Source organism: Silene latifolia, chromosome 2, assembly GCF_048544455.1.
Source record: "Silene latifolia isolate original U9 population chromosome 2, ASM4854445v1, whole genome shotgun sequence".
Taxonomy (NCBI): Eukaryota; Viridiplantae; Streptophyta; class Magnoliopsida; order Caryophyllales; family Caryophyllaceae; genus Silene; species Silene latifolia.
The window spans coordinates 193,323,630-193,345,827 of record NC_133527.1 but is presented as its reverse complement, the minus strand read 5'-3'; the positions used below and the strand labels follow the sequence as shown (position 1 = coordinate 193,345,827).

Genomic DNA, 22,198 nt, shown 5'->3' with positions numbered 1-22,198 from the left:
CTTCATTCGTGAGAAGGTGCAAGCTGGTTCTCTTCGAGTTGTGCCCATTGCTAACGATGATCAGCTTGCGGATGCCTTAACTAAGCCTCTGCCTCGGCCACGGTTCAACATGCTAATGTCCAAGATTGGACTTTCCCCGAGGCCGTCCATCTTGCGGGGGGATGTTGAGAATAATTAGAGGACTCAATCAACTCTAATTATTCTTGCCTATTATTATGCAAAATCTTGATATTTGTTTCCTAGTCTTTAGGATAGCATATCTAATATTTAGGTTAACAAATCCTATGTACACAATATAAATACCTAACCCTTGTATAATTGTAATTATTCATTCAACTAATACAATTATCAATTCTATCAGGTAACACGTACAATTTTTTTTTCTTATTTTTTTTTAATTATTATATGGAGTACAAGTGTTTGATGACAATCAAATGAGCTCATTAATGTTATATATCTACATTAATCCATCATCCAAGCTGTAAATTTAGCCATGCATATTTGATATTATTGTACATATATATATAGGTTATATTGAGAAATTGTATGAATAATGAGATACAAGACATCTATTTTACTAATACAAGAAAATTTCCTAATCTAACTTAAGGAAATACTTCGTATTATATTTACATGATTAAACGTTTTCCTAATCTAAAACAAATATTCACAATTAGGAATTATTTCCAAGAGATATAGATATTCCTTAGCTTGGTGAGCAAGGAATTCAAGAAATAAACCCTATATAAAAACCTCAATTCTTATTCTTATAATTAACTCTATGCAAAAACTTAGCCACCATACATATTTATAATTTCTAATTTCTAATTTCTAATTTATAATTTATAACTAATAAGTAATAATGTCAAAGAGAAGAAAAGAAAGGAGGGTTCCATTAATGCCATACCTTCCACAAAATATCATGGAAGATATATTTCACAAGTTGTCTTATATTGACAGGGCACGGTCCAAATTAGTGTGTAAGGAATGGAACTCGATAATTTCGTCTCCAAAGTTCATGGGTAATCATTTGATCGTCTTGGATTACAATATAAGGGAAGAGATATCGAGTTTCTACACCTCGAGTTATAGTAATCTCGTAAACAAAAAATCGTCGTTGTCGTCTATGACGCTCCCCGTAAAAGAGAATCCAGAATGGTGTAGTTGTACAAGGATCTTGGGATCGTATAATGGTTTAGTGGCGATATCATTAAACAATAAGTCGATATTATGGAACCCTTTAACGAAAAGACACTCGTCGATTCCTATGACAATATTAGATGATGACGATGGTGGATCTCAACTTTTATACGGGTTGTGTTATGACGGTGTAAAGGATGAGTATAGTGTCGTACTCTGGTCTAACTATCAAAGCCCACCCGTTTCGCCCTCGAATTTTAACGGCGAAGTAACATATGAAACGGTAGATGTTTCCCTTTACAATTTCAAGGACGGTAGTGTGAAGACAATGGAAATTGATTATTCTTCGAATATGCGTCTATTTCACAAATCATTATATTGCCGCGATATGGGAAAGGTTATTTGTGGATTGCCACATTGGGTTGTCGAATTATACGATTTTAGAGACCCGTTTGTGAAAAACGGGATACTTTACTTCGATTTGAAGGACGAGAAATTTAAGCAAATGCCACGTCCTTACAACGACTATGGTCGTGATGATAAAAGGTTGCTCGGGTTGGCGACTATTGATGATGAAAACAATCTTGGTTGTGTTTTTCATGATAAAGTTAATACGTCATTAGAGTTATGGGTTATGAAAGAGTATGGGAACTCGGAATCATGGAGTAATTTGTTTACAATTCCTTATATGAATGTGACCGTTAATAATCGTCATAAGTCGATCAAGTATATTGATGTCCTGGGATTTATGCCGAATGGGGAGTTATTGCTTTATGTGAATGGTAAACGATTATGGATTTATGATTTTCAAAAAGGAAATTGTCGCGCAATTAAGTACAAAAATATAAAATTTGATTTGGTCATCACATATCAGCCGAAGCTTATTTCTCCACCCAAGCCATTAAAACGGTTGAAGAATCGAAGACGTAGAAGGCAGTAGGGGAGAACCTAGAATTAAATTTTTGAGGTAGCGAATTTTCTTCATGTTATTTTATACTTATGTTAACGTTTCATATTAAGAATTCTTGGGTAGCAAAAATCAATAATCGTATTCTTTTTTTGGAAGTTCCAAGCTTGTTAGTCATGAAAAATGCACACATTTATGCTTCTGCTACTAAAACTCGAACTCGAAAAAATACATACGGACAAAGTCATATTTTACACCGCGGTATACAATAGAGCTAGCCAGCTAGCAGATAAACCTGACTCGAGAAACTGATCGAAACATCTGAATTGACAACCGATCAAACACCTGATATGAACTGAGTAACTTGAATAGTCGCCGAAGCCTGACTCAATCCGAATCGAATCGAATAAAAACCGAACAAATTCAATAATAACCTAAGGATTCCCGAATGTGGATATACCTGAATCGATAAGAAGTGAACATATTAACCTGAAATAAAAATATTTATTTCACTTAATTAGAAGTGCTCATATTTTAGGTATCTTTTCATTAATTCTTTATTAATAATATTATGAATTGTTACATTTCAATTGAAATGTATATAAGGTATAAAAAAGCTAATTTCTTGTCCCTTAGTTCAAGAAAATTATATAGAAAGATTAATCTATTGTAGTTATTTTATGGTGCATTTTATTTCACAATGGTTTATTTATATACTCTTAAGACAGATATTTGATTATGTCAAATCGTCTAATAACTCTTCATTTTGCAAACATTTCTCGCGTCCCTCCAATATTAAGGAATTCATGAGTAGTAATTCTAACTCAATTTTCATCCTCTTGTACAATAATGAATAATCCACATAAAACAAAAGTTAAAAAATCCCAATTCTCAAATTAAGTCATTCTTCTCAAATTAATTTGTTTTAATTTGTGTTTCACAATGGAAGAGGTAAACACAAGATCAGTCACCAATAATACCAAGCCGACCGCGTCGAAATCAGAAGTAATATCAAGCACAAAAGTATTAATTGACGCTGCGAAATCAGCATTTGGAAATGATAATCAAAATATTGACAAGGCAAAGGTCGCTGATGCGGCGGCTGACCTTTTAGATGTCACAAGTCATTATGGCAAATTTGAGGATAAGAGTTATGGCAAGTACATTAACAAGGCTGAGGATTATCTTCACCATTATAACTCATCTCATTCCCCTGCCTCGGCCGCCACCGCCCATGACGGTGGCGATAAGGAGCATGGTGGTATGGCTAATAAGACTCATGATCATGAGCATGTGAAGAAAGATGAGGTTCATCATGGTGGTGAAAGTGGTGGTGGGTATGGAGAGTATATAAAATTAGCTCATGGAATTCTAAAGAAGTAATAACCTTTTAATTTGTTCAATTAGTGGCTTGAAATGCCGTATCAATTTAATATGTAGGACGTATGTAGCTAATAACATGTTGTTTATAACATGATTTTTACGATTAATGAGATTGTAAATTTAGTGAGTTTTCTCTTTAACGTAGGATTCAGATCGCATGAATTAAAATTCCAATAAATGGGAATTCCTATGATCGAAATTCACTTCCCATACTTTATAATATAAACAACTTTATGTCAAATTGCAAAATCCTGAAAATTATTACTTGTTTGAAGTTGTAATTACTCTTACTAATCAATGACCCATAAAAGTTCGATGTATATGCTTAATTAAAGGACAAATTCTTTAAATAAAGGAATATTTTATTCCCTTTATTTTATTATGATTTTGATCGTTGATTTTTCAAAATCAAAGTTAAAATATTTTTCGTAAAATTTATCGTTTTTGAAATAACATAAAAGACGATATCATTCCATATTATTCCATGTTATTCATCTAAACAATTTTTGATATGTACAAAAATTTCATAAAAAAAATTTCGTAAAATTAATCTTTTCTATATTAAAAAAAAAAAAAAAAAAAAGCTCGTACGGAATAATAATATACACAAATTCTCATTTGTGACGGCCGATAGCCGTCTCAAAAGAGACTCATTGAATAATACTACTTCCTCCATTCAACTCCACTCTACCTATTTTATTTTTGTACACTATTCACGAATGAGTATTCAATTTCATTTTTCTCTCGATACGTAAGTGAAAATATATTCATGTGGGATCTTGTTTGATTCGTCTTTACGAGTACATTAAAAATATACTCCCTCTGTCCCGGTCATTTGTTGTCCTTTTCCATATTGGGGTGTCTCAGTCATTTGTTGTCCTTTCTATTTTAAGAATGAACTTGATGAGTAATTTGATCATTCTCATTCAATTTGTTCCACTTGTCATTTGGTTATTGGCCCTATCCTCTTTCCTTGTTTTTTGTGCCAAAACCAAAGGACAACAATTGACCAGGACGGAGGGAGTATATCTTTTATAATTTTTTCAAATACGTAGCTAACGATATTTAGCGCGTAAAACACGTGTTGGCAAACGTGTAAAAAGAAAGTGGTAGAGTGAAGTTGAATGGAGGAAGTATATTCTTTCGCTATGGAATTCATGCCGACATGCCGTTGTCAAGTAGCCGTGTCACTACTTTACCTTTTGACGTAACCATATTTTATTTGACATCCGTTAGCTACGTAGACGCATGACTCATGAGTGTCGTGACAACGATAGTTCTACAATTTTGATGGTTTACAAACATTATTACTACGTATACCTTTATATTTTTATACGCCTTTGGGTTAGAAATCGTTTCCGATTTTAAGATCAAGAGCTAATTTGATTGTCCACTATCAGAATTTCAATTTTAAGATTTACAGCGGTCGTCCCTGTTAAATATTGAGAATTTCGAATTTCTTAGTTAAAGTTTTTGAAAATTTTCCTAGTTTAAAATTTTGGAAATTTTCTTAGTTAAAATTTCACCCTCGTTGAAATTTTTTGCTCTATACTTTCGGTTGTTTTATGCGGGAACCATAATAACAAAAATTTCTCCGAAGTCTTTATCATGGAGCCAAAAATGAAGACATCCACAGGTTATACTCCCTCTGTCCCGGTTAATAGTTATCTATTTCCATTTTGGGTGTATCATTGAATTGTTATCTATTTTCATTTTTGGCAACTTTTTGTGGATCACATTTCAATGCATGTAGGGTTATGTGATTTGTGTGATCCAAATTTATTTATACTTCTTTTCTTAATCTTCATGCCAAAAACAATAGATAACAATTGACTGAGACGGAGGGAGTAATATTACAACCTATAAAATCAAGACATTGAATACTTTACATGATATACGTCTTCTAGTCTTCTAGACATCTAAAAATCTATATATACTCCACTAAAACCTTAGCAAATTATCACAAACATCTAAATATATACTCCATATATCCCACTAAATTGCAAATTATCATATCAACAAAAATACTATGGCAGAAGAAGCACCCAAGATCGAGCAACCTACAGGTGAGCATGCGAAAGCAGCAACAACAACAGATGTGGTAGCGAAAGCCAAAGAATTGGCAGAGGCAGCTCAAACAGCTGTAGTTGAACAAGGTGACAAGGTCAAGGCTAAGGTTGCAGGAGCCAAAGCTACTGACGATAGCCACAACACTGAGAGTGACACTACCAAACAAGGTGACAATGTTAAGGAAAAGGTTGTTGGAAATGTTGGTGGTGTGTTAGATGCTACTAAGACTGGCGTGGTCGAGGGTGTTGACAAAGCTAAGGGTTATCTTAACCAAGGTGGCTCCACTGACCCTGCTAACCCTAATCCCGCTCCTACCGAGGAAAAGAAGTAAAATAGTGGTTGGCAGAGTGGTGGTGGTGGTGGTGGAGGTAACGGTTGTGTTGACTGTTGAATATGCATGTCGCTAATGTGAAGACTTTATACCGAGTCATATTTGTGACCTAAAATGCATGTATTATCTCAGTCATTTGTTTACTTTTGTAATTTATTTGTCGTTATCTATATATTATCCTGAGCTTACAGTATAATCTTGATGCTTAACTCACTCGCTCTCATACAATTGCAATAAATTTTTGGATTTTCTATTCATGTGATGCAAAGCTACGTTTCCATTTTAGGTTTCCATAATACTACATCCGTCTTTAAAATATCTTTCATTTATCGTTATTTATTTTTGGGAAATGAGTTAACGTCACTAGGTGGTGCCCGCCGTATTATTATCCTTTATTTTTTATTTCTAAATTACCTTTTACAGTGAAAAGTGGATTCAAACATCACATACTAGTGAGTAAGTAGTTATTAAAAATACCCGTTTTACAATAATTTTGCGTAAAACTGCCTTTGATTCCACTAGTATTTGTAATATAATTTTGACATTCTACTGGATTAAAATTGTTAAAAGGGAAGAACAATGGTCGTAGACGCCGCAAACCCCTCAGCCAATTCAATTTACATGCCTAATGACTTCCGTCGACTTGATCATCATGAACATTGTGAAGATGGCTCAAGACAATAGGACGGATTTGCGGGGGAACCGGGGAAGGGAGGGCAAGTGCCACCCTCAAAATGTCAGAAATAATTTGTTATTGGTACTCTTATTATTAGCATTAATCTTCAACTGGCTGAATGGTTGGAGCTTCGATTTTTAAATAAGTCCACCAGGATTCAAATTTCACTAAGAGCATTACTTTTTGCATTATTTTTTGGGAAAAAAAATTCAAAACCAAACATTTTTTTAGTAAAAAAAATTCGGTACCCTTCCTTAAATAAAATCCTGCATCCGCTCTGGCTCAAGGGATTATAGGTAACAAACATGGTGATCATGATGGTGTGCATCAGTGTATATAGAGCTGGCAAGTTTGACCCGACCCGAAACCGAGCAAACCCGATCCGACCCGAGAATATTGCAACCCGAAATCGAAACCGACCCGACCCGATGATGACCCGTAACCCGACATGACCAGTGACCCAAACCGACCCGACCCGACCCGATGACGACCTGTAACCCGACTTGACCCGATGACCAGTGACCCGAACCCGACCCAGACCCGACCCGATACTGACCCGATTAAATTGATAAACAGACAATTATTAAGCTTAATATTGATCAAAATGAAAGTGATTTTTTAATTAGATTGTTATATTTGACTTAATAATGAAGTAATTAAACCAAATAATGCATAATAACTAAATTTAATGGTCAAAAATTGAAGTAATGTGATAAAGTAACCGGACCCGATAATGACCCGACCCGACCCGATACATCATTTGACCCGAAATGACCCGACCCGATAATGGCCCGAACCCGACCCGATATGACCCAAAATGGGTAGCTGACCCGATATGACTCGAACCCGATATAACCCGACCCGACTGACACCTCTGTGCATATCATGGGCATGCAAGTCATGTTGGTGAGGATGGGGAGCATGGTAGTAATAAGCCTATAAAACTCATGACCATGAGCATGTGAAGAAAGATGACATGCATCATGATGGTGGTGAGCATGGTCATCATGAACGTTCAATTCAATATGTAGGACATATTTAGCTAATAAAATCATGTTTCTATCAATAGGCCGACGTTTCTATTTGCACAAATTTAAGTTTTAAATCTTAAAACGAGTCAAATACATACCAAATCATATCTTAAGTTATCTAAAAAATGCAAAAGTTTTGTCTCTATTAACATTAGACACTAAGTAACAGTATTTTCGATTTTAAGATTTAAGACGAATACTCCATCTTTCTATTTATTGGTGAATTCAAGAAGCTTTTATTAACCCTTCTTATATTTCCTTTTGTCCGATTGAATTGACCATACTTCGATTGTAAAGTAGTAGCCCTTTGATTTAGTTTTCAATGTTGATGTTATTTTCATTGGAAAACATCTATGTGGAACTAACACATCCTGTAGAGCCACATATCTCCTTTTGTCAAAATTGACCATACATCTATTGTGAGTAGTAGCCATTTGATTTACTTTTTGGTGTTATTTTCAAAAACAAGGATATATACATCTGACCATCTTTATCCCGCAATTGTGTGATGACCATTAAGACAAGGAATAAAGTTGTTTTTATTGTGTAACTGACCATACATACATTGTCGTTTATCATTCAAATAGTATAATGAATCTTAGAAGAATAAAATATTAGATACAATCTAAATATTAGAATAAAATATTAGAAACAATTCACTTATGTATTACTTCATGCTAAAATTTTTCGCTCCCTATTTATAAACTTTGGCTCCGTTACTGTTTGAAGTTGTAACTAAATGGCAAATTTTATAAGGGAATGCATTATACATCTAAACCCTTTGTTACTTTATGATTTTCCTCGCTCTTTGATTTTTTAAGATTAATGTCTTAAAATTTTTCATAAAAATATGTTTTTTAAATAACATAAAAGAGGAAGTAATATATGGGAATGAAACTCAGCCGACATGCCTTTGTCAAGAGTTAATGTGTCACTATTTCGTCTTTGGACGTAACCTTATTTCTTTATTTACAGTACCATTTTGCCATGTACGCGTATGCCGACGATAATTCTACGTACAAGTTGGTGGTTGTACACTTTAAAGTTTAAACTACTCCGTATTTAGTTTTTCAAGTTACACCTCATCTTTTATTAAAGATGTTTTTTTGTCTTATTACTTCCTCCATTCAACTCCACTCTACCACTTTACTTTTTTTCACGTTTGTCAACGTGTATTTTACGCGCTAAATATCGTTAGCTACGTATTTACAGAAATTATAAAAGTCAGATATTTTTAATGTACTCGTAAAGACGAATCAAACAATATCCCACATGAATATATTTTCACTTATGTATTGAGAAAAAATTAAAATTGAATGTTAAGTTGTGAATAGTGTAAAAAAATGGAAAGTGGTAGAGTGGAGTTGAATGGAGGAAGTAGTACTTAGTAGTAGTCATTTTTGCCTTCGACTAAATAATGTGGTGATGTTTTTCTAAATTAAAGACGTTAATATTATTGTAAATTTGAAAGAAGAATTCGCTTTCTTAATCAAAGTTCATTAATAAAAAAACTTTATTAACTATTATTTTTGGCACAAAAACTCCGGAGAGACGGTCTCTTAATAACGTTAATATTAAGAGACCTCTTAGAGCATCTCCAATGGTTTCCCAAAAGGACTTGCTTGCAAATAAAAAAAATTTCAAGCTACTTGCTTGACCATTGGAGCACTTCCATTGAACTAGCTTAAATTGAGCTACTAGCTCCATGGAGCTAGTAGCTTAAATGGTCCTACAAAAAAAATCTACCTACTAAAATAATACATGTGGAAATAGAATTTTTAATAAATAAATGGGTGATATGAAAGGTAGTTGACATATGGGTCCATCTAAGCCACAATACTAGTAGCTTACCATTGTAGTAGTTTCTAGCCTAAAAATATTGTAGCTTGAAAATCTTATGTGGCAAAGGTAAGCTAGTAGCAACTAGCTTACCATTGTGGATGCTCTTACATGATGAGGTGAGGGACCCACTGAACATTTGAAGGGTAAAAGTAAAAAAAAAAAATCAAAAACAAAAAACAAATTGTAAAAGTACACTCATAATATTTTAGAATATACTTTTTTAACGAGTAATTGAATTGTGAACTTATTTTGAACATGTTTATTAGACTAGAGTAAGTCTTGCTTAAAACGGGTCGGATTTTAAGACGGGTTGTTGTGTGAGAGGAAATGGGTAGAGGGGACAAAGGTGGGACCCCCCATGTGCTTCTCCACTCATCCTAAATGGGTATTTTGTGAGAGAATATGGTATCCGTCTTATTAATAAGACGAATATCTTGGTCTGAAATAAAAATTGGGGATTAGACTAACACTCTCCGGTGTAAATCTTTAGGTGCCTCGTAAATACAAATTGTAAAATTGCTAAACTAAAATACAGTTGTTCATGCTTTTGACAATCACAAGCATGTAAGTTGTAATATGATCTCTCACAATATCTTTTTTTTTTACATTGTTTAGGGTAAGATTATTGGTAGTCTTGAGATAAGACTTTGGTAAATCTTGAGACAAGACTCACTCAAGACTACCAATAATCTAGCGAAGTTTTAATAAAGTGTTAACAAAGTCTTAAGGTGAGTCTTGGAAGGGCACAATTTACTAGGCATTTCTTCCAATTAATAATTGACATGTGTACCTTTTTTATTTTTCATTTTTTTTATAAGCTGAAAAAAAATAAGTAGGGTAAAAAGTAGAGTCTGACTGATAATGTATAGAGCCTGAGGTAAGTCTGAGTTGAGTCTGAACAATATAAAAATAATAAAAGTTAGTGGAAAGCTGATGTGACAGAGTATTAAGACTTTGATGAGTCTGACGGATAATCATACCCTTAAAGAGGCCGTAAACGTCACAAATCTTGAGACTGTAATTTACAACGAATTTGCGAATAAAATAAAAGGTAATTGAATAATGTAAAAATCACGTCGGCACACAAAAATCTATGAAACAACCACTATTTGATTATATTAATGCGCTAACTGTTAAAATATGCTCCATAGCCTTGTCATGGGCCCAAAATTTAACACAACCATTCAAATGAAGACACTAAACACTTTACATTTTACATCATATACGTCTTCTACACATCTAATTCTATATATATCCCACTCAAACATTTACAAATCATCACCACATCTAAATATAGTCATTTACAATCCACATAATTTCTACTAACAAATTTGCAAATTAAAATATCGCTAACAAAAACTATTATGGCAGAAGAAACACCCAAGATCGCGCAAACAGAACCAACAACAACAACAACAACAACACCATCACCAGCAGGAGTAGCAGCAGCGGATGTGGTAGCGAGTGCGAAAGTATTCGCGGAGGCAGCACACACCGCGGTCGTCAAACAAGGCGAAAAGGTTAAGGATGCGGTTGTTGGAACTGCCGATAACACTAAGACTACTGTAGTCGAACAAGGTGGTATTGCTAAGGATAAGGTTGTTGGAGCTGCGGATACCACTAAGACTACTGTAGTTGAAAAAGGTGTCGAGGTTAAGGATAAGGTTGTTGGAGCTGCTGATAATACTAAGACTGGTGCCACCGATCAAGGTGGTAATATTAAGGATAAGGTTGTTGGTGCTGTTGGTGGTATGTTAGAAGCTACTAAGACTGGTGTGGTTCAGTGTGTTGATAAAGCTCAGAATTATCTTAACCCGACTAGCCCCGCGACTGAGACTCCCGCCTCCCCTGCTCCTGCTGAGGACAAGAAAGAGTAGTTGCGGTGGCGGTGACGGTGGTGGTGGTGGTTACGGTGGTGGTATTGTAGCATTTGTTTCGTTGGTGATCAATTGTTTTAGTTGTTTAGCATGAATGAAGTACGTAAACTTGACTCTCACATTGTTAGGAATAATTTATTTATTTTATGTAATGTAACATGTGAAGCTCGACGTTTATCGACTGGGTTTGAATTGTTTCTCTTTTGTGTTTATTATCGACTTGGTTTGAATTTTAGCGTTATGTATTTAGTTATGTTTAACTACACTATTAAAATTGGAAAATGAGTTAGCGCTAATCGGCGGTGCTCAATCTCGGCGTCACCCTCTCACATATAATAAATGGGGACCCAAAAAATAATGGATACATTCCATAGAATAAGTGGGAACCCCAATAATAAGGGGTGCATGTGAGAGAGTGGCGCTGAAATTGAACACCACCCGGTGACGCCGTATCATTATCCTATTTAACGTTTTTACGGTTTCAGTTTAAAAAAAATAATAAGCAAATTAATTAAAGTGGAGGAAATTAGTCTTGATCAATCTTTAATGGAGTAAAGATCTTTTGGGTTTCTTTCAAAAAAAAAAATAGAAAACTATTGGTAACATATTTAATGGTGTAAACGAAATTGTCGTTTTCAACAAAAAAAATATCTAAACAACGAAAATTACATACGCTCAAAAGTATATAGTGGAAGATTGCATAAAAACAAGAGAAAAATTACCTATTTCTCTTTTCAACTTTTTCCTCTACCTTCTCCAGTTCTCCTCTCATAAACACTTAAATACAATATATTGGGCTTCATACACTCAACTTCCGACCTCACCCAATATATATTAGTTTAATCAATTGTGAGATAATAAAGAGAGAAGGTTGAAGATAACGTTGAAAGGAGAAGGTGCATAACACCCCCTATATATAAAAACAAATACTCCTTTGGTTTCGGTCAAATTGTTGTTATTTGGTTTTGACACAAAGACCAAAGAATGAAGATAAGTTGACCAAATTGAGTGTGAATGATCATATTGCCCATCAAATATAATCGTAAAATAAAAAGGATAACAATTGACCGAGACACCCAAAATAAGATAAAACAACAATAATTGGGACAAAGAGAGTATATGGGTAGAATATTATATTACATCTTTGATTAGAGAGACTAAGGATTTATAAATATCGTACACGATAGTTATATAGAGACAGAGTAGTAACAAAATCTTCAGTTCCTAAGAACTGGTAATTTACATAAATTTAGAAGGTAATCACACAACCTTTTAAATTTCTATTGAAGTGTAAAGAAACAGCAAGTTTTGCTTGTGACGTTCACAAACTTGTGGCGCCTTATAATTCCATTTTATTTTTAATGTTATTTAAATCGGTTGTAAGTATCATCACAACTTATGTGTTATTGTTGGTGTGATTTAATTAGTAGACTGGTTAAAAACTCATCGGTTCTCTCAACCCGACTAGCTCCACTACTGATCCTAAGGACAAGAAAGACTAGTAGTTTGATTTGAAAAATATAATCGTAGAATTTTGCATCTTTATGTTTATTATGTTTATATAATCCTAATTTCCGCCACTTCGTTTTAATTTCCTAGTTAATTTTTCGGAAATTATACACACGTTAATATATGACTACTAAAATATAAAACTACTCGTAATATATATATTTTTGTTAGCGAAAATCGTCCACATAATTACGCTTTTAACAACAGAAATATTTAAGCAACGAAAATTAGTACATTGGTTAAGGAACTAAGAATGATGATGTGCAACCGATTACTAAATGACAAGTGAATCAAATTGAGTGTGAATGATTAAATTGATCATCAAGTTTAATTTTAAAATAAAAAGGATAATAATTAATTGAGACACCCTAAAATAAAAAAATTACAACAATAAATAACGGGGGAGTATAATGTTTTGGAAATGAAACTCAGCCGACGTGCGGGCCGTTGTCAAAGTTAATGTGTCACTACTTCATCTTTTGGACGTTAAGCTTGTGAAGTATTGTCTACCATCCGTTTGCACTATACGCGTACGGTACCATATCAGAATGCAACAATTTATTTAATAACAAATTTCTTGTGAAAACGAATAATTTGAAAACAACGTTTTCTAATTTCGTAACCAACAGTTGACAATCAGTCCAAAACTCTTTTTTTTTTTCCAAAATAGAGAGTTACGTGTCAAAAACTCATTTGAAGGATACATGTTAAAAAATCAAAAAAACAAAAAACAAATTAATATATACCATCCGTCTTATTCATTTGTTTACTTTTTTTTTATTGTTCACAAAGGGTTTTTAAATCAAAAATAAATAAATGATTGGAACGAAGAAATATTCTATAATAATTATAATTTCTAAAAGTACTCGTAATATTTTAGAATGTATTTTTTTATAGGAAATTGAAGTGTGAACTTATTTTTAACCTAGTTAATAAAATTTTATTATAAATCTTTATTTCTAAATAGGGGCATCTCGAATAATTCGGAGGCCCCGTGCAAAATGAAAACGGAGGCTCTCAAAATTTGAGAAAATAAATAAAATAAATAAAAATGGTAATGGCAAGGTTCGAACTCGAGTGACTTGGGAAATTGAAACATACATTCATCAATGTGCTATCACATTTTTGTTTATATACATGGAGATTATTATGTATATATGACTAATGTTTTCATACTTTATACGAACACGAGGTCCAAAAATTTGGAAGCCCAGTTCGCGCGCTCAGGCCGCACTTGGTCATAGCCGCCCCTGTTTCTAAAAGTACTCATAATATTTTAGAATGTATATTTTTCATGGGAAATTGAAGTTTGAACTAATTTTTAACCTATTTAATAAAATTATATTATAAATCTTTACTTGTACAAGGTTTTGGACTTTTCTGTGCCTTGAAAATACACGTTAGAAAATTGTTAAAATAAATTACAGCTATTCTTGGTTGTGAGATGTCACACGGCAACCCTCTTTCCTTTTCACATTATTTAAAATGGTTGTGAAATGTCTTAAAAGCCTCTGACCGCAAAAAAAAATACAAAAATTAAAAATACTTCATCCATTCAACTCCACTCTACCTATTTCTATTTTCTACACTATTCACAAGTGCACATTCATTCTCGATTTTCTCTCAATACATAAGTGAAAATATATTCATGTGGGATCTTGTTTGATTCGTCTTTACGAGTACATTAAAAATATCTAACTTTTATAATTTTTGCAAATACGTACCTAACGATATTTACCGCGTAAAACACGAGTTGACAAACGTGAAAAAACAAAGTGGTAGAGTGGAGTTGAATGGAGGAAGTAATTTAATAAAATGAAAATGTATTGTCGTCGGCACACAAATATATTTTGGGAATGAAACTCAGCCGACGTGTCGCTGCTTCATTTTGGATACGTGACCCTTACTTTATCTACCATCCGTTTGCTTCAAACGCTCGTGACTGGTTATCCGTTAAAAAAATTTTGTCCCCACTAACTTCAAATTCTGGCTCCATCTCTCAGTACCCGAATAACAAGTAACCTTATTTAAATGATTTCAAGTCTCTTTATTTTCTTATACACTCCTCTACAGTAACACTCTCCTCTCTTCATCATTAGTTTTTGCCATTTTGGCCATACTCTGCTAGGCTACTACAACTTCAACCAATCTCCGACACAACTTTCAATAATGGCCGCTGTAAATTCCACCGTAACCGTCATCCCAACCACCGCGAAACTCAACAACTCAGCATTTGCGACTCCTGACTGTCGTCGATTCCTTCGTTTTTCTTCTCCTTCTCTTCGTCGTTCTAAGTTTACACCTTTGACCGCCTCTAATAATTCTTCCGGTAATTAACTTTTAATTTGTTATCATTCTTTTTATTGTTATTCATATAATTAAAGTATACGTGTATCCTCTGATCTTAAGCCGTGATACGAGGTTAGTACGTAGAAGAAAATCTTGTTTTTGCTTGACAATTTGATTGTATGAGACTCCACTTGTGATTCGTTTTGTTCGTAAAAGGTTACAATTGATCTTTCGTATTAAGAAAAACACAAAATTTCATTATAGACGGCAACTATCCGTCTATAACTAAATACGGGCCAAGTAACATACCACATTACGCACAAGACAAACAACTTGCATGGTGGGGCTTAAAAATGTCACCACTTTAAGGGTATTTGACCCGTCTCTTGCTATAGACGGATATATCCGTCTATAGCAAGACTTGCTGTAAGAAAAATTATTGTGTCCACTAAAAGGATCGTACTACTTACATCTAGAATTTTTTGGTTAATTAGCGTTAATTAACAAAATAATTAGGTAGTTGTCGTTCATTTGAAACTATTTGGGTTCATAGTGTCCATGTTATCTCTTTTTATTTTTATTTCCAATTTTTATATGAAACCGCTAAGAAACCTAGCGGCTTTACTTAGTTTTGTTTTTTTATATAAAAGAAACCGCTAAGAATCTTAGCGGCTTACCTTATCAGTACTGTCATTTTGTAGTGTACCTAATGCAAGTTGTTGGAAATTGTTGGAATAAGCCGCTGAAGTTCTCAGTGGCGTTGCTTTTCATTTTTTTTTAAATAAAACAGATACAAATATTTGAACAATGACATTTTGTAAAGCCGCTAGGTTTCTTAGCGTTTTGTATAAAAATTGAAAAGTAAAAGAAAAGGTGATGACGTGGACAATATGGACCAAAATAGTTCTAAATTAACCCTAATTCCCTAATTAGCTTGCTAATGAACACTCATCATTAACCAAATAATTCTTACATCTCACCCTTTATAATATTTTATCTTTCAATTGGTCTCCCTTGTGACGGGTTACCATTTGTGACGGATATTTTGTGAGATAAAATGGTAACAAAATGGGTTAGTGGAGAAAGGGGACCACATGAATAGTGTTGCAGAGAGAGAAAAAGTGGGTACATTGTGAGGTAAAATGGTATCCGTCTTCAGCTTGTGACGGATATGTCATGTCTTCAATGAGAATTTGTGTTTATCTTTAGGGATAAGAAGGACACAAGAAAATTTTCTCGTATTAACCAAATAATTCTTACATCTCACCGTTTATTTATTTTGACAGAAGCAGCACCATCTGAACCGTCAGCAGCAGCAAATGTCATAGATAGTGCCAAAGCATTTGCGGAGGCAACAAAATCCGCGGTCATCGAAGAAGGTGACAAGGTTAGGGATACGGTTATCAAAGCTGGTGATGAAACTAAGACTAACGTGATCAAAGAAGGTGACAAGGCTGAGGATAATGTTTTCGGAGCTGTTGGAGATATATTAGAAGCTACTAAGACTGGCGTCGTCGAAGCTCAGGGTTCTCTCCCTGAGGACAAGAAAGAGTAGTTTGATTTGAAAAATATAATCATTATGTATTTAAGTTTATATACTCCTAATCTCCGCCATTTCGTTTTAATTTCCTAGTTTATTTTTCAGAAATTATACACTCGTTAATATATGACTACTAAAATATAAAACTACTCGTAACATATATACTTTTGTTAGTGAAAATCGTCCACATAATTACGCTTTCAACAACAGAAATAGTTAAGCAATGAAAATTACGGTCGACTTATAGAGCTGACGGTTACATAAAAACATATGGGTAGATTATCTATTAGTAAATTTAGGGAGGTCTTTTTGCCGTGGAATAGAATTGCTAATAGAAATACATACAAGGACGTGAATTTGTGCTACGGATTTGATTCAGATGTCGAATGCAAAGTATTAGGAGATTGGGCCTATATTAAGCCCGACTACCATAAGGGTTAACCAAATTAGGCTTAAGGTTGAGGTATTATAAATACCCTCACCATAATTGTTTTGGTAAAAATTTACCGATTACGAATTAATTATGTGAGTGATAGTGATTAATCTACGGCCGGGAAATATTCGATTTGTGACAATGATAACGAACGAAATGAAAACGAATAAAAGAATGACACGGAGGATTTTTGGTGACGCGGAAAACCCGGTGTGGGAACAAGGGGGGAGTCGGAATCCCGCCAATTTGCACTATAATCGAGGTCAAATAAGCAAGTAAGGAAATACAAGGATAAAATTTCTAATGGAGTATTGTTGTATGGCAGAGGGAATTGGGCGAGTAAGAGTGTGAAGTTGACGTTGAATGAGATGCCCTTGGTTTGCTCTTCCTTGGCTTTATATAGCTGCTAGGTTTAGGTCTAAAAGTCCACCAACTTCCCTCCTACTTTTGCTGCTGTGTACTTGGTCAACCCCACAAGAATAGGAAATGGTTGTTGATTTCTTCACGTGGGCTTTGACAAAGTAAATACCCCACTTAGGTTTATTTGCCATCTTGATCCTATGGCTCTCAATATGCCACGTCACCGGTCCTCTTTAATTGCTCTCCTCCAATCAATGTCGGCCACGTCATAGGTAATAAAAAATGTAGTTTTTTATCCCTAACAATTGCCCCCAATTTTCCTTCTCAGCCTCAAGATGAGGAGGGAAATTAGTCTTTCTGGTTCCGGATGCTATGTCGTCTGATATGTTGCTCTGCTTCTGCTTTATTTGCAGTACTGCTGCTGCTGCTGTTGTTTCTTGACTTCTCACCTTCTTCCAGGATCTGCTAAGCCTAAGGCTACACTTGCTGCGGTTACGCTCGAGGGAGAAGAAACGTCTTTGAAGATGCCTCCAAGCCACCGAGAGAGAGAAAAGGCTGCCCCCCTCCGCTTTCTACGCGACCCACCTCAATCTTACCACCGCTTCGAGTCCAACCACGCTCCCGGGGTCCCTCCGAAGTAGCACTCAGATTCCCAGGAGATTTCGGATGGTCGAGATCTACACGAGACCTGAGTCTGCTTGGTCGGATGTTGTTTCCTCCTCCTAGGTCTGCTGAGAAGAGAAAGCGGTTACAGTTCTGCATATGGATCCGGCGCCGAAAGAGGGTTGCTCTTTGCTTCGGCCGAGTCTACTTCTATTGAGATTACTTCACTTGCAACCATGCCCTCAATCTGTGGGCCTGCTCCACCATTTGGGTGTGTTTCTGCTTCTGGAAATGCTTCTGTTTCTGGATATACTCTGGCATCTTGTTCTGCTGCTGAGTTTCCCTGGAGCTTTTGGCAAGTTCAGATTTCTCGAGAGATTTAAGTTTCTATAATGTTGAGGGTCGCACTTTTGATGCTGAGATTCGCCTCTCACGGGCTCTGGATACTGAAGCTTCTCTAGCCTTCAAGGTGCGAGTCTTTGGAATTTGGAAGTAGAAGAGAGAAAGATGGTCAGAGAATTTCCCGAGGGTCCGAACTGGACGTGCTATCTCGTGCGGAGGGGAAGGTGCTCCTGTGACGAGCCGGATGCCGAGGAAGAAGTGACTTCTGCGCTCCCGGTATTCGAACTCACGCCTCGAGACTGTTCTGTTTAGGGTCTAACTCTGCATCTGGATCCCACGCTGCTGGTGAATGATGGATCCAGCTCATGGATGCTAGGTCTAACCTCCTCCTTACTCTATTGATCTGCGTCTGGTCGGCATAGGTGCTTCTGGTGCTGAGAACCTCTGTCAAAACTTGCTTACGCGCTTTATATGCAATGCACGAGAAATGTTAGTAATACAACCTAGGTGTATGTGATGACCTTCTAATGCATGATCTAGCGATCTAACCAATGTAGACACGTTATGAACTTATATGTCGGGAATGCAATGTTTATCAATGTGTCGTGAGAATGATCACGTTTGAGCGTGTGTTGCGAGTGTCGCAGGTGTTCTATCGTTTGCTTTATATCTTGCCGTTTTACGGCGTACTTTTGATTTGTGCATGCACGTTTTACGTTGTATGTTTGGCCATCGTTGTTTGGATCTTTGGCTAAGGGGTCTAGTATGCCCACTCGTCCGGAGGAGCCAGGCTTGCGTGGGTGCTAATGCATCGCGGGAGGTCAGTTGTCCCGGTTGTGCGTGCTTAGCCACGGACACACGCCTTCTGTAGTGAATACAGACTCTGCCAGATTAGTTTGCATTTTTATTCACTTGGTCATTTATTTGAAAGATATTTATAAAAAGGAACTTCTTCACTTAAAAATATTAAAGTGGTTTACTAACTTGAAAAACTTTCAGAACCAGGAAATATCAGGGTCAGAATACATGTAAGGTCTTTTCAGAACCAGAAAATGTTGAGATTGAAATACGTGCAGGAAATTTTCAGAACCAGAAAATGTTGAACTTAAAATATATGTAGAAAATTTTCAGAACCGAGAAAATGTTGAACTCGAGAATATATGCGAGAAAATTTTGAAACCGAAAAATGTTGAACTCGGAATATATGCGAGAAAATTTTCGAACCGAAAAATGTTAAATTCGGAATAGATGCAAAAAGTTTTCGAACCATAAAAATATTCGAGCGAGAGAATATTCAAAGCAAAATCTAGAACCTGGGTGAGTTTGTATCCGGTAGGCCGAGTACCCGATTCTTGACCATGCTTTGGTGGGCGACATGTGCGTGCCTCGACGGGCGTCACACCTTTTTGCAAATTCTCGACATCTTTTCGCACTGTGGGCTAAAAGTATCTCTACCTCGGTACTTTATTGGACGGGCTCTCCCCCTGCATGGTTTCCACATTCTCCACTTTGTGGAGAGCATGCAAAACAAATGACTGAGACTCTTCCCGATCCAGGCATCCGAGGTAGGGTCCAACGAGGGATTTCCTCCTTTTTATCTCGTTGACGGTGTCATTCTGCGGCCGGTCCAGTGCAGGTTTCCTCCAATCAGGACTATCTTTTTCACTTCTGGTGATGCACAACACTCCTGCTTCCTGCTTAGGTTTTAATATCGCTGGCTCCAGCACGTGGACAATTGGTATTGTGGAGATGGCTCCTGCTTTGAAGGTTGCCCCTAAGGTGGCTAGCACATCTGCTTCTGCGTTCTGGTCTTTGGGGATTTGTTTGATGTTGAACTTGGCAAATCTGAGGGTCAATTCCTTTGCTATATCTAGATATGCCATCATCCTGGAGGTGTCTGATTTTCAGATCCAGAGCTAGCTTCAGACCCAGGATCAAGGCCTCATATTCTGCTTCGTTGTTTATGGCCTTGAATTCACATCGTATAGCTTTGACTATGAGATCTCCCTGGGGTGATTTGAGGACCAATCCTACTCCCGCACCTCTTGCGTTTGGAGGCTTCGTCCACACATGTGTAGCTCCCACACTTGTTCTCCTTTGTCTTCCTCCAGTTCGAGAATGTCCTCTGCTGGTCAGGTCCCTGCGGAAGCGAGAGACTTAATGACGTAGTGTCTTGGATGTTGTGACCCCTCCTGCTCTCGTACTAGCACTGCACTTGCTGCCGCATGTGATCGCGATGCAGGAATAACGGTTCCCATGGCTCTGGCTTTGTTAGGAGTGATGGGGTGCTGAGATAATGTTTCAATTCCTTAAATGTTTTTCTCATGTTCCTTTGTCCACTCAAATATTTGAATCTTCTCTTGGGGGTAGGTCTGTGTCGTCCTTCCCTTCCGTGCTTCCAGACACCTTATTCTCGCTTCTGCTGTAGGGTCCTGGTCTTTCGCTCCTCTTTTCCACTGGGGCTTTCCTGGATACTGGTTCTGAATCATAGATGCTCCTGATTGGTGCAGAGTATTCCTCCAATCTCATGACAGCAATCGCCTTTGATTGTACCTCCTCAAAGGTAGTGCATGGATGCATGGTCATATCCTTGTATAGCTCTGAATCCTGGTGCAGTCCTTGGCGGAAGGCTTGTATAGCGGTTGCTATATCGCACCTCGGAATTGCCACTTTCTCTTTGTTGAATCTGTTTAAGTAATCACGGGTAGACTCCTCAAACCCTTGCACTATCCTAGGTAGAGGTCACCGTGCCTTCTCGGCTTTCTCTTCTTGGCGAATAACTGGTTGAATGCATTAACTAGGTCGGCGAAGTTAGTTATACTCTTGTTGGGCAGGCCGACGAACCACTGCAGGGCTGCTCCAGATAAAGTTGACCCAAATCCTTTGCACATACAAGCTTCCTTCACAGATCCAGTTGCGGTTATCACCATCATTTTTTGCTTGTAGTGGTTGATATGATCGAGTGGATCTGTGGTTCCATCATAGAGCGTCATGGCTGGAGGCACACATCTTTTAGGAACACCAATTAGGGATATGTCATCCACGAATGGGGAGTCTGCGTAGCTGTCTCTAGCTGCTTTCTCCAACGGACGGGCTACGCCTGGTATCCTATACATCAGCTCCCTCAGCTCCTGGTATTGCTGCTCCAGCGAATTACCTGCTCCTGCAAGAGGGTTAGAAACAAAGGAAAAGAATCGGCGGGTGTACCTCCTAGCCAGGGTACTCCAGAAAATTGGTCCAGTCTTTGGATGACTGTTCTTGGTTTTGCAGACGATTATGGATCCAGTCGCCATCCTGGTGTCTCGCTGCCGATCCTCCGATCCGAGGCTCCATCAGAATGGCTGCAGGATGGACCTGCTGCGTTGATGACAGGTCCAGACTGCCATCCTGATGTCTGGTGTGCGGGGGTACCTGTAAAAGGCGGAAGGTCAGATCCTAAAGGGGTGCTAAACAAAGCATTACCTGATATCTGCTGCAGGTTGGACGGGTTATCAAATGATAGGCATCCCAATCCTCTGGGCTCAATTGGTTCACTGGATGCTACTCCTGCAAGGTCTAGTCTGGTGACTAGTTCTGATGGAATTGGTAGACGTGATCCTCCACCGCTGGTCAGGTTCAGAGCCTCAGGTGCTGGTGCTGGTTTGGGCTGGACTGCTGTCACGATCCGAGCAATCAGGTTCTGGTTGTCCTTCCTCAGATCGTCAACGGCCTGACGCAGAGTGTCCATCCCCTGAATCATCACCTGCATCGGGTCAAGCACTGGAGGTCCTCTGCTTCTGAGAACTTCTGCACCTGATCCCTCCTGGGTCGGGGCTCCGACGCGCGCTTGACCTCTGCTTGGGGCCGCTTTCCCTGGATCGGGGTG

The 22,198-nt window shown here is 37.0% G+C and overlaps 3 protein-coding genes across 3 annotated transcripts; all 3 read left to right on the top strand.

The window, feature by feature from the left end:
* Positions 1-862: 862 nt before the first annotated feature.
* Positions 863-2,080, top strand: LOC141641866 (F-box protein CPR1-like). The gene has a single exon (XM_074450510.1). It carries the CDS (start codon positions 863-865, stop codon positions 2,078-2,080), a length of 1,218 nt encoding a protein of 405 aa, XP_074306611.1.
* Positions 2,081-2,989: 909 nt separating this feature from the next.
* On the top strand, positions 2,990-3,430 carry LOC141641864 (nodulin-related protein 1-like). Its single transcript, XM_074450509.1, has one exon. The coding sequence runs from the start codon at positions 2,990-2,992 to the stop codon at positions 3,428-3,430; it is 441 nt and encodes a 146-aa protein (XP_074306610.1).
* Positions 3,431-14,821: 11,391 nt separating this feature from the next.
* On the top strand, positions 14,822-16,741 carry LOC141644111 (uncharacterized). The gene is made up of 2 exons (XM_074453557.1): positions 14,822-15,095; positions 16,342-16,741. Exons 1-2 carry the CDS (start codon positions 14,936-14,938, stop codon positions 16,608-16,610), a joined length of 429 nt encoding a protein of 142 aa, XP_074309658.1. The 5' UTR covers positions 14,822-14,935; the 3' UTR covers positions 16,611-16,741.
* The last annotated feature ends 5,457 nt before the right edge of the window (positions 16,742-22,198 follow it).

Bases quoted from the DNA above. Each gene is read 5' to 3' on its own strand.
- LOC141641864 (XM_074450509.1), top strand. From the start codon at position 2,990: ATGGAAGAGGTAAACACAAGATCAGTCACCAATAATACCAAGCCGACC.
- LOC141644111 (XM_074453557.1), top strand. From the start codon at position 14,936: ATGGCCGCTGTAAATTCCACCGTAACCGTCATCCCAACCACCGCGAAA. The intron at 15,096-16,341 runs GTAATTAACTTT...TTATTTTGACAG, and splicing joins CGCCTCTAATAATTCTTCCG to AAGCAGCACCATCTGAACCG.
- LOC141641866 (XM_074450510.1), top strand. From the start codon at position 863: ATGTCAAAGAGAAGAAAAGAAAGGAGGGTTCCATTAATGCCATACCTT.